Source organism: Arachis hypogaea, chromosome 11 (genome assembly GCF_003086295.3).
Source record: "Arachis hypogaea cultivar Tifrunner chromosome 11, arahy.Tifrunner.gnm2.J5K5, whole genome shotgun sequence".
In the NCBI taxonomy this organism is placed as follows: Eukaryota; Viridiplantae; Streptophyta; class Magnoliopsida; order Fabales; family Fabaceae; genus Arachis; species Arachis hypogaea.
This window is the reverse complement of record NC_092046.1, coordinates 53,795,068-53,807,376: the sequence shown is the minus strand read 5'-3', so window position 1 is coordinate 53,807,376 and position 12,309 is coordinate 53,795,068. Positions and strand designations below refer to the sequence as shown.

Genomic DNA, 12,309 nt, shown 5'->3' with positions numbered 1-12,309 from the left:
GCCTGACAAACACCCGCATCTACTTGGGTTCGTATGAATACTCGTAAGGAAAATCACGAGCCAACAGCTATGTTTATACATATCTCAGACGGTTAATCCATGACTTCATTGGGGACTTCTCGAGACACCAGTTCAGCCGATTTTCGGGAAGATTAGGGTCTCTGTGGTATAGGCTAGAATCCAAAGAAGTTGCGTTCTCTAATCCGAAAGATTCGGCCTTGTCTGTGGCGTTTTGAGTAGGATCACCAGGAGAACGACTTGCTAAGCGCTTCACCCTTCGTCAGATTGGATGACCACGATCAATGGCGTTCAATCTATAGTAGAGGAGATCAATGACCACGGGCAATGGCTTTGATCACTTACAGCCTGCCATAGGAGAAGATCATTCACAAGTAAAGAAGACAGTAGTACTGGAGTTAATTCAGAAAGACAAAGCAATTCCAACTTTCAACTCTATTCCTATCATTTAATCCAATTGGTTTTATCCCTTCCAAGCATTTATGACATATAATCATTCAAGGTTTACATAATATTCCAACAACCTTCTGATTCTGCCTAACTAAGACCTGCAAGACAACCATAGCTTGCTTCAAGCCAAAATCCTTGTGGGATCGACCCTGACTCGCTCAGGTATTACTTGGACAACCCAGTACACTTGCTGGTACTGTTGCTGTACGGAAAGTGTGGGGAATTGCGTACGCACACACCAGTTGGTCACCTTTCTAATTCTATTCTTACTGGCATGAGTCTCATTTCTTCTGGGATGAGCCGAAACTTATCTTGGTATAATCATGTAAATCCTTGAAACTTTGGCGCTCAATATGGATGGAGTTGCTCTCTTTCACAAACTTGCATTTCTTGGATATCATCTGGCATGTATTTGATTCGATGTGCTTTATTCTCTTCCTATCATGGCTTGACTTCAATATTTCTTCTTTGGTGTGTACCTTAATTCTTCTTCTTGTGCATCTTTCTATTTTCTGGGTCTTGGTCCAATCATCATACCAGACCTCCTTTTAATTGTTGACAAACATTATTTGAATAGTTTGATCGCCTTTGAGCTTAGTATCTTTTCGAAACATCAACCCGAGCTTAGTTAACACTTCGTTTTACTCCTAGATATAACAACCAAGACACTAGTTCCTTAAAGCAAAATGCCAGGACACAGAAGAAGGAGTGCATAATGATGCAGTCTCAAGGAGAGTTGTGGAACCTTAATTCTTATCGGCCACATTGTCCATGATTAAGTCGACGCGTTGGGATGTACCGTTTGTTTAGATGTCTGAGGGCAACAAGTTTTTAAACCTTAGAAGGAATGGTAACCTCTGTACCAAACTTGAATCTAAAGAACTAATTGGAAATTCTACACATGCACTATCCAAGTGCTTAGAATGTGAGCGGATACGACATCGTGACAGCGTGTCGACGCTTCGCTAGAAAGACTCCGAGCTATGATCAAAGGATGTAATGCCATTAGGTAATCATGAATCGAATTACGAGTTCACCAACTTTTTGCCTATCAGGGGAGACTAATTTATCAAAGAAATTTATAAGATTACGTAGCGCATTGATCACCCTTGTGCTATAATAACCCGAGAATATTAGGTATTTTGAGTCCCAAGTTGGGAGCCGAGGCAACGGAGAAAATACTAAGCAAATTTGAGTTAAGATTATAACTGTGCAAAGCCCACAAATAAGTTACATATTCTTAAGAGTTACTTCAACAACCTAGAATCGGTGAGCCATCAAAACTAAGGAATTAAAATCAAGATGTGTCAAACCGTTTGAAGTATTAAGACAGATTAGGGACCGGTGAGGTATCTAGCAGTTTTTTCACTGTATCTTTTGAACTTGCACGACATATTCATATTCCACCACACCGGCAGTATGCCTCTGAGATAAACTACGTTTTACAATCTGAGTTAATCTAGTTGAAAAGGAGATTTGATGTATTGAGTAACTTCGGTTGAGGTTGACAATACCAGTGTAAGCAACTAGGCGAAAGAATAGTATCGATAATAAAGGTTACTCAAAATCAAGTTGAGATCGAAGGACACACTTGCAAACTTGAATCGGATATGCGGAAGGACTACCCACACCTCTTTTCAGATAACTAAATCTGAATTTTGAGGGCAACATTCTTAATTAGGTGGGTAGGATGTAAACCCCACAAAATTAGCGAATAATTAACTAATAAATTATTTATTTTATAAAAGAAATTAAAAATATAAATTTTATATTAAAATATGATAGAACTAATTAAAATAAGAATTTTGACACTAATTTCAAAGAATTTAGCCCAAGATTGGGCCAAACGGGCCGAACCGGTCGAACTGGGCCCAAGGCCTAATCCACCTTTCACCTAATACAATGAGCTGAAGCTCATTTCCTTCCCCAAAAGCCAAGAACACGTTCCTGGAGGAAGGGGAAAAAGGAGGAGAGCAAAACCCTTGTCCCACTTCAAGCCATCATATCTTGCTACTCCGAGTTCCGATCATCACACCGTTTGCGGCCACGCGGCTACAGCGTCAAGCTTTACAAAGACCAGTAGTTAATTTGGTAAGAAAGTCTCATTTTTAATCTCAGTTATTCCTTCTCTAATTTTCAAAATTAGATGAATTGGAGGTTGAAACTTTGTTGATTTTTAATGTTAGGATCAAACTAGCTTAGCGAACTTGCCGGGCTTTGACCCAATTCTCCGTTGGTGAGGTAAAAACCCTCAAACCCTATTGGATTTCTTGGTTATGTGTGTTGGAAATTAAGTGTATATGTGTGAATATTCATGATATGATATAGGTGAGGTGTATAATTGTGATATGAAGCAAATTGGGAACGTTGGAAGCTTAATTGGAAGCTTGGAGTTGGAAACTAGATGCTGAATTTTTGGTGTTGAGGCTTGCAACATTGCCTAGTGGGTTGCCTTGGAAAATACGTGAAAATTGGCCAAGGTATAGTTTAGGTTTTACGTATTTAATATATAATTTTCTGTGAAAGCTTAGGCTAGAGACCCTAGGATAGGCATTAAATTTGAGATGTTGTTGATTGGTTAGAACGGATTACATGGATTATGTGATTATTGAGTTTTGAAGGTGGAGTTGGTGTTTTTATTGATGATGTATGTGAATTATGTATTATGATACTTGGTATGTATGAAGATTGATTTGAAGTTGAGAATTATACTTGATTTGGTTAATTGGTTTGTATATTGAATGTAGAATCGGGAGTCTTGGTTTTGAGGTTTGATGAAAATGGAAGATTGGAAATTGATAATGTATATTGTGAATTGTGAACTTGGATTATTGAGTTAAAATTGATGAAATAGAGAATTGATGTGTTGTGGAATGAATAAAAAAGTTAGAATGGGGTTGAGGCTAAATTGGTAAAGTTTTGGTTAAATTAAAAGAGGTTTGAGAAGAGTTTGTTTTGAAAATTGAGGTTTATTAGTTTTTGTGAAAATTGTGATTTTTGGCCAACTTTGGTGAGCATAGCGTGATCTCCGGACCCCTGATTTGTGTCAAACTTATTTAGAAATAAAATTGGGTCCGAGACGTTTATGTCGTTCGAAGAATGGAGGAAAAATAATTTATAACCAAAAAATTATGCGCGTTGGAAGTTTGAGGTTAAAAACTGAAACTCTACAGCTTTTGAAACTTAGTGAAATTTTTGGAAAAATGCATGTCCACGCGTACGTGTGGCCCAAGCATACGCGTGACATGGAATTTTTGCGTACGCATATACCCCCCTTCGCGGACAAACGCTACTGCCTGGTTTGCATCCGTACGCGTGACATTTCAGTAGTGCACTTCCACGCATACACATGACCCATGCGTACACATTTCAGTAGTTCTAAACCTCTATTTTCATTCCTTTGGTCCTAGATTTTGTTAGTAAGCCTAGTGATGAGATGGAACTAAGAAAGAGTGGTAACTTGAGGGTGAAGTAAGGTTGAAAAATGATGAATTATGTATGAAAAATGCAGAGAACTGAAGTATATGTGATGCCATGGTTGTAAAGGATGATTATGCATTAGTTATAGATGATTATGAATGAGTTATAATGATAATGAAATTGAAACTGATTGTGATGTGCCTCCGGGTAAGACGCAGTGGTGTTATCCACTTGCTCGGGGGTATGAATTGAGAATGAACAGATGAATGAATGAATGGTAATGATAATGATAATGTGTCTCTATATGTGACTCCGGGTAAGATGCAGTGGTGTTATCCACTTGCTCCGGGAAAATTCAAGGCTTCAAGTAAGACGCAAGGGCTATGTTCTGTTGCCGCTAGCTCCGGGCTGAGAATGTAACACTGCCTGTGTAAGAGGCAGGGTGAAGTTGTCCCCTACTCCGGGTACGCGAGTAAGATGCAAGGGTAGAGGTGTTGTCCCACTTGTTCCGTGTTTGGCGTTCTGTCCATGGTTAGCTACCATCCAGGACATGTCGGGCTGGCTAAGTAACCCACAGTTGATATTAACAACCATAGGACAGGCATGCATCATAAGCATATTGCTTGAATTGCTTGTTCAAGCTCTAATTGGGAATGCCTATGTGACTTTCATATGCTTACTTGTATACGTGCTATCTGCATTACTTGTATCCTAATTGTGTTTGTTATTGTCTGGTTGCTTGTCTGTGTTATTGTACTGGTGATGGAAGTTTTGGAGGAAAGAGGATGATGGAGGGTTAGGTTAAAGTATTTGGTTAAGTTTAGGAATCCTTAGAAAACCACCCTTATTTATGGTTTCGGTTTTAATTCTTAAGTTCGATAATCTAAATGTCGGCGTTCTAGGATGGCCTCTGGCATTTCCAAGACCTTATATCTTATGTGTGTGGCACTTTTACCATGCTGAGAACCTCCAGTTCTTATTCCATACTGTGTTGTCATTTTTCAGATGCAGATCGAGAGGCACCTCGATAGGCGTCTGGAGTTTTTGCGGTGAAGTGGTTTACTTTGGGGTTTTCTTTTGTTATTTTGATATTATTATGTATAAATTTATAGTTTCTCCCCTTGTGTATAAGAATTCCTTGTTTATGTACCTCTTAGAGGTTTTATGGAGAACTAGGGTTTATGTATGTACATTTTGGGACTTGAAGCTATGTATATATATACGTAAATATTCTCCGGCCAGCCTTAGCTTTGCAACTGAATTAGGAGCTTGTTATCTTGTACCCTTGATCTTCTACTCTTATATTTTGTATAATTATGTTAGTGGACTTTAGATTTCTTCGTACGCAAGTAACCACGTTTTTTTATCGTTGTGCTTTTATATTTTGCGATTTTTACTTTACTTTTTCATCAAGGCTCATCGTATATTAAATCTTTTCAATTATTATACTATATATATTTTATTTTAGAGGTCGTAGCACCTCGCCACCTTTATTTTACATCCTAGGTGTAAAGGCTCTGTGTGGTAGGGTGTTACAACCGGCAAGTGCACGGGGTCGTCCAAGTAATACCTCTGGTGAGTGAAGGTCGAATCCTATGGAGATTGTCGGATTGAGCAAGCAATGGCTATCTTATAAATTTTAGTCAGGCGATTAGAAAAGTTGGTTGTTTGTTTTAAAGCATAAACGAAATAGTAAAGAACGAAATACCAAATTGATGTGAAAACAGTGATAAAGATTCAGTTAAGGCTTCAGAGATGCTATTTTCTTCCAGATTAACTTTTCTTAATGTCTACTTCAATAATGAATGATTTATTCAATGATAGCCGTAAGTGACTAACTCATGTCCTTTCATCAGGTTAATCTCTTCTAAACCACAACAGTCCACCATATCCGAGTAACTCATGTCCTCTCATCAAGTTGACTCATGGCTTCTCACTGTAGCCGAAGATAAAGCTCTAAACAATCCACTCCCTTTCGGGATCCTACTCAAGACGCCACAGACAAGGTCGGATCTTCCGGATCAGAGAGTGCGACTTTTCTGACTCTAGCCTTAGCACCACAGAGACGTCAGTAACCCACGGTCAACAGAATTTCATGTCACGTATCCAAAGTTGTCCAGGTGCTCTCTTGGAATCCGCAATGCATTCTCTAGCTTTAGTTCAATGCTATCTGGGTCAGGACTCGCACGGAACCCATGTAGAACAAGGATGAATGTCACGGTTCACCCCCAATTCATTGAGATTGAAGAACAAGAACGCATAAGAGAATAGAATCAGACATATTGAAATAGAAACAGTAATATTATTAATCCATGAGAATCAGCAGAGCTCCTAACCCTAACTTAGGAGGTTTAGTTGCTCATAGCTTACAGAAAATAGTAGTGAAAGGTTCGAATAAGCCAAAGATCAAAAGTTCTAAACAAATGTGATCTTTGTTCTATTTATACTAATCTAATAATGAAAAGAATACAAAAATATGATAGACTAGACTTAAAGGTGCGAAAATTCACTTGTTGGGCCCACTTGGTGAGTGTTTGGGCTGAGCTTGGGGTGACTCCATGTGCTGGGACTCCTCTTGGGGCGTTGGACGCCAGACTTGCTCCCTTTTGGGCGTCTAAACGCCAGCTTGCTTCCTTTGGGGAGTCCAAACGCCAAGCAGGGGTCAGTGGGGCGTTCAACGCCCGTTTTGGGCCATCCTTTCCAAAGATAAGTATGAACCATTATATATTGCTGGAAAGTCCTGGATGTTAGCTCTCCAACGCCGTTAAGAGCGCGTCAATTGGACCTCTGTAGCTCCAGAAATGCTCGTTTGAATGCACGGAGGTCAGAATCTGACAGCATCTGCAGTCCTTTCTCTATATCTGAATTAGGCTTTTCCAAAACTTGACAGAATCACCCAAAAATCACCTAAAAACATAACAAAAACACAAAAACTCAAAATAGCATCCAAAAAATAATTTTTGTATAAAAACCTACTAAAACTTAATAAAAACTTAGCAAAACATTACCAAAACACTATGAAAATAATGCAAAAAAGTGTATAAATATCCGTTCATCACCTTCCATGGTGGGGACGAATTTGCCCTCCACGAAACGATGTTGTTCGCCTCATGATCCAAAACGACGTCGTTTTGTCTGGGTTGAATGGGGACCAAATTTTTCTGGAGGTGACACGTGACAGTTAACTTGACACGTCAGGCCGTTAACCTCTACGTAGGACGTTCTGACTGGGTCAAACTGCCATTGGGACGTATCTGGTGTATAACTAAAAACGTCAGAATCAAAATTTTAGTTAAATTTTATTGGGGACAGATTTGTCCGACCATGAATTCTTTGGGGATCTATTTGAGTATTATTCAAAAAATTATAGAGTGAATACCCCACCCGCTCCCTGACAATTATCTCAAAAGGACAACGAGGTCCCCAAAAAAAAACATCCAACCCGGCCCTTGATCTTTTTTTGGAACTGATTAGCCCCTGTGCCAAAAAAACATTGACTTTTTTTGACACAGGACTAATCAATCCCATAAAAATAAATTTCAGGAGCCGAGTTGTATATTTTTTTTTGTCAAAAACTTCGTTGTCTTTTGAGGTAATTGTCATTGGCTATTTTGAATTTTTCTCAAAAAATTTTATAACATTCGAACTTTTCTTTGGCCCACTGCCGGCAAAGCTGACCCGGCCAAAAACCAAAACCCGCACCACCAGTACAGTACAAATCAGACCCGACCCGCCCTAGTCAGGAGATGGATACCTAATTTTCCAGCCACCATGCCGTCACCACGAGAACGCAGCGTCGCTGCTGGATGCTTCCACTTCGCCTCCTGAAGCTGAAGACTTCGCCGGCTCCACCGCTTCTTTCTGGTCATCGCAAAGGAGAAAGAAGGACCGCGCTATCTTCAACTGCAGCTCGCCATGCCACTAGCTGCCGTGGCACGCCTCGCCTCCTCCGTCTCCGTTTGTTCGTCGACTCTCGCCGATTCCACTGCTGCGCATTGGACCGTCGCGTTTCCTGACCCTTGTTCAGTTTGCTGCTTGTTTCGGAGTGTCTGGAACGGTCCTGGTTCTTGGGTTCGAGCATGACCGCTACTGTTTCGCGACCTTCATTCTCTTTTTCTTTTTTAATTAGACCCGCCTGCCCGCCCTGTTTTGAAATTCTGAAAATCTTCAACCTCGCTTCTTCAGAGCTGCTCATCGTCCCTGGGTGTTGCAAGAAAACTTCCATTTCCGTCCTACTCAGCGCTACAACGGCGACGTGCGAAGAAGAACGTTTTCGCCGCCTGGCCATGCGATTTCCCATCACCGTTGCTTCCTTCTTGCAGGCCTTGTGGGATTGATCAACTCGGTTGTGGCAGATCGTCCGGTGCTTCCTGTCTCCGCCTCGTCGCATCTGCTCCGCTTCGTTGCATCTGCTCCACCTCGTCGCAGCTGCTCCAGATTGAAGAACATCCTCTATCGCTACTTCGGGTAAGAGTGGTCTAGGTGGAATCAAAGTTTGCAGTCTTGGAGATATCATCTATGTTGAGAATTTTTTTTTTTAATTTTTATTTTGTCTCAGATTGTGCAATGTTAATATGTTATTATTCTATTAGGAGCAAAGCTTGAAGTGGACTTTCCCTAGATCGTTGGGTGATCCACGTGGCCCATTCGCAAGAATTTTCCCTCCTTTGCACAAGAGAAGAGCCATCTACATTTTTGGTTGCAATAACAATAACGAACCTATCACGTTTTTTTTCTTTGCAGTGACGAGCAAACAAAAACCATCCCCGTTTTACTCTTTCGGGTAAGCATGTGTTACCAAAATAATCACACACACACACACACATATATATGCTTAAGATCTGCGGTCGTTATTATACTGTTTTGTTTTTAAAAAGGAAGATAAAAATCTTTTTAGGATGATACTACTTGGTAGTTGCAATGTTCCTTACCATGGGAATGCACACCTAGTGTTTGATGTAATTCCTCGTAGTACATGGGTGTGCTTCTTCTTTCTATATTTTCAAGATCACATTCTTTTTCGCCTCTTGCTCCATTTCCATACATTCCTATCCCCACCTATTGCAATCTGTGTGTAAAGCAGTTAGAACTTTTTTCCCCATTCGTGAACATGCTGCCATAGTTGTATAGTTGCATGGATTATGGATAGGGAGAACTTTGCCGTGATCTGAAGTTAATGCATAGCGATTAGTAAATAAGTTAAGAACTTGTACAAATTTATGCTGCTAAGCTTTAACCAGTTGCTACAAATTTGGAATGGCTGACCTTCAAAATCTAACCAAATATAACCTTGTTCATGCATATTAGTTTTATGCTGCAATGCATAAGTCTTGATTATCTAGCTGTCGAATCTTATTAGTCTATCATATGAACACGATTATTTATAGAGTTTTGGTTTCATTGTCCAAAGGACTTATTTTTTCTTGAGGTCCAGTTCATGCTTGTCATTTGTTTGAAAAAGGTGATCAAGTTAATACCTAGAATTTTGAGGATTATTAAAGTATGATGTTTGTGATTTTTAATGTCGGAACTGTTAGGCTAAAGCCTGTCATCTTGTTGCCAGTTAACAGACCTTGCAATCCACCTTGCTTGAGTAAATTTTCTTGAGGATGTATTAAATATTCTCTAATATAGAATATAGTCCTCAAATAGACACAGTCTGACATACTTTTGTAAATTGAGCATAACTTTGTAGATGCTTACTCTTTTAATATGGTTTCAATGCTATGGTAAACCCACTTAAACTGATGTTTGGGTGCAGAGGATTGTTTTGTTCTTGACTTCTCATGGTTTTAGCCATGATTGTTTGTCACTAACGCCTGTGCAATACACGTATTAGTCACGACCATGCTAATTTATCATTATTCTTCACTTCTCTCTCTCACAAGCATGCACATGAACAGAAGACACTTCATATTAGCTTTTCTGGGAAAATTGACGTTGATGTACTTCTAGTTCCCCAACTTGGACTTAATACAGTCTCTACAAGTTTTAATCATAGTTCCAAGAGTAAATAGTTACAAGAACTGAGAGAGAAGAAAGATTTTGTGCCATCGAGAGCAATTGGTAACTCTACAAAATCATTGATTAGTTGTTAAGACTAATGAATTCAAACTTATTGTTAAGACTAATGAATTCAAACTTGTTGTTTAATTATGTTTCCTTATTGTACATATACATTTTAGGGACTATAGATCCCAACCATAAATGTGATTCCTGAATTTATTAAGCCATATACTGGTTTTATTGTCCTTATTTTATTTATGCAGTTCCATAAATAGGAATTTTTTTGCTGAAACTTTTATTGTAGCTTGTGATACTAATTGTGATTAATGTAAGTCGTCTCATAGGCACCCAGGTGAAGCTTTGATGACTGGTACTCCGGCAGTAAGCAGCTTAAGAGCAGCTTTCTCGTATTGTGTACAACAAGTGCGTAGCTATGATTATCATCACTATCTTTGCCTTCTTGAACTGCCCCCATCTATGCGGAAGGCAGCATTTGCACTCCGCGCCTTGAATGTTGAAACATCTAGAGCTATGGATGTGGCTTCAGATACCAGGATCGGTCTTATGCGCCTTGTATGGTGGCAAGAGGCCATAGACAAAATGTACTCCAATAAATTGATTGAACACCCAACAGCGCAGGCCCTTTCGTCTGTGATAGCAGAGACCAAGCTTAGTAAGACATGGTTGAAACGATCTGTTGAAGCCAGGATCAATGACGCAAGAAGAGAGGACACTGAAATGCCAGAAACCATTCAAGAATTGGAGAAATATGCTGAGGACACAGTATCAACCATGCTTTACTTGACCCTTCAAGCTGGTGGGATCAATTCAACTGCAGCAGACCATGCAGCCTCACACATTGGAAAGGCCAGCGGCATTCTCCTTCTCCTCAAATCACTGCCTTATCATGCAAGCCGCAACCGCCATTTTTCTTACATACCAACTGAAGTGGCATTCAAGCATGGTTTGATAGTTAAACAAGGTGGTCGAGACGAGGTACGATTGGATCCTCGTGAGGGGCTTCGCAATGCTGTTTTCGACATGGCATCGGTAGCCAATGCTCACTTACAGAAAGCTCGGCAGTTGGCCAAGAGTGTCCCTGCTGAGGCAGTTCCAGTGCTCCTGCCAGCAGTGCCTGCTGAGGTTATCTTAAATACCCTAAGTAAGTTCCAATTTGATGTATTTGATTCAAGGCTAGCAAAAGGAGTTCTGGGAATACCCCCTTTGTGGTACCAACTTAAACTGAAGTGGGTTTCATGGAGAGGAAAGTACTGAGAAGTTATGTTATGTATCCTATCTCAAATGTTAGAAATTTTTCATAAAATTTCCCCCTCTGATTAGAAGAGATAGCTTCTATATTTTGTGTGGTCTTAATAAAAGATACGTTTCTTGTGTTCAAAGACAATAACTAAGGTGATATTAACTTATTAAGTATCTCTGGAGATTATTTGATTTCAAATTTCAATCTCAAGCATTTGTTTGTACTTGATCCATATTTCATTATTTCATGTACCTGGTTGACTTGTTTACAATTGCTATTTAGTCCAACAAATTTCTGTGGAGGTTGATGGATACAACTTACCTAGCTGGCAGCCAGAAAACACAGGACCCACAAAAGGTTAAATCAAATATGAAATCATTAATCTATGACCACATATTAGGTGCCAAGTTGAAATAACAAATGTTCCTCAACTAATCTTGTGGTGTGGTTTTAACCAATTAAAACTAAGCTTGACACATAATATATAATTAGATATTTTAATATTTCAATTCAATCCTTTTCTTCTAAGAATGCAATACTATCATTCCTAGATTCTTTCAATATTTAAACGATAACTCCTGAAAAAATCTCGTTTTAAAAAATGTTGTTGTGGTGTTCATAATTGCCTGTCGTTGTCATTCTTATATAGAAAAACAATCTAGGTTAATAGACCGCAATAATAGTTCAATGGGAAAAGATTATTAATATAGGACAAAATATGAAGCATCAAAATTCTTGTGCTACTTTCCTTCTAAAGTATTTTGTTTATTGATTAGGGAAAATCACGAGCTCATCATTTTAGTTTGGACCTTATCACATTTATCAGAAATTTGGCTAAAATATGCAAATAGGATAATAATACACACTGCTCACCGATCTTGTGATGAGAGATGGAAAGCAAACACAGTACCAGAGATATTCTATCTAATTGCTTAATGCTTATTATTATAATTATATATATGCAAATGCAATCACCAACAAACAGTTTTAATTATTTTTAAAAGTAAAATATAACTATAAAAATTTTCAATGAAATGTGAAATACATGTTGAAATATCGAAGTAATGGTTTTCGGTTGTTATTTTATTGTTTCTGTTTCGTAGAATATTTTAGTATCCACAATCATTTAATAGATGCCAAGTTTATTATAATAG

General features: G+C 38.9%; 1 protein-coding gene and 1 long non-coding RNA gene across 2 annotated transcripts; one reads left to right on the top strand and one right to left on the bottom strand.

Moving 5' to 3' along the window:
- Nucleotides 1–6,170: 6,170 nt before the first annotated feature.
- LOC140176357 (uncharacterized) lies at nt 6,171–7,838 on the bottom strand. Its single transcript, XR_011867556.1, has 3 exons — nt 7,643–7,838; nt 6,948–7,142; nt 6,171–6,795 (listed from the first exon to the last, which is right to left on the bottom strand). It is a non-coding gene; the product is annotated as an uncharacterized lncRNA (long non-coding RNA).
- LOC112721151 (uncharacterized) lies at nt 7,523–11,353 on the top strand. Its single transcript, XM_025772217.3, has 3 exons — nt 7,523–8,355; nt 8,481–8,671; nt 10,239–11,353. The coding sequence occupies exon 3, from the start codon at nt 10,258–10,260 to the stop codon at nt 11,167–11,169; it is 912 nt and encodes a 303-aa protein (XP_025628002.1). The 5' UTR covers nt 7,523–8,355; nt 8,481–8,671; nt 10,239–10,257; the 3' UTR covers nt 11,170–11,353.
- Nucleotides 11,354–12,309: the final 956 nt, after the last annotated feature.

Coding starts and splice junctions, on each gene's coding strand:
- LOC112721151 (XM_025772217.3), top strand. CDS start 10,258: ATGACTGGTACTCCGGCAGTAAGCAGCTTAAGAGCAGCTTTCTCGTAT.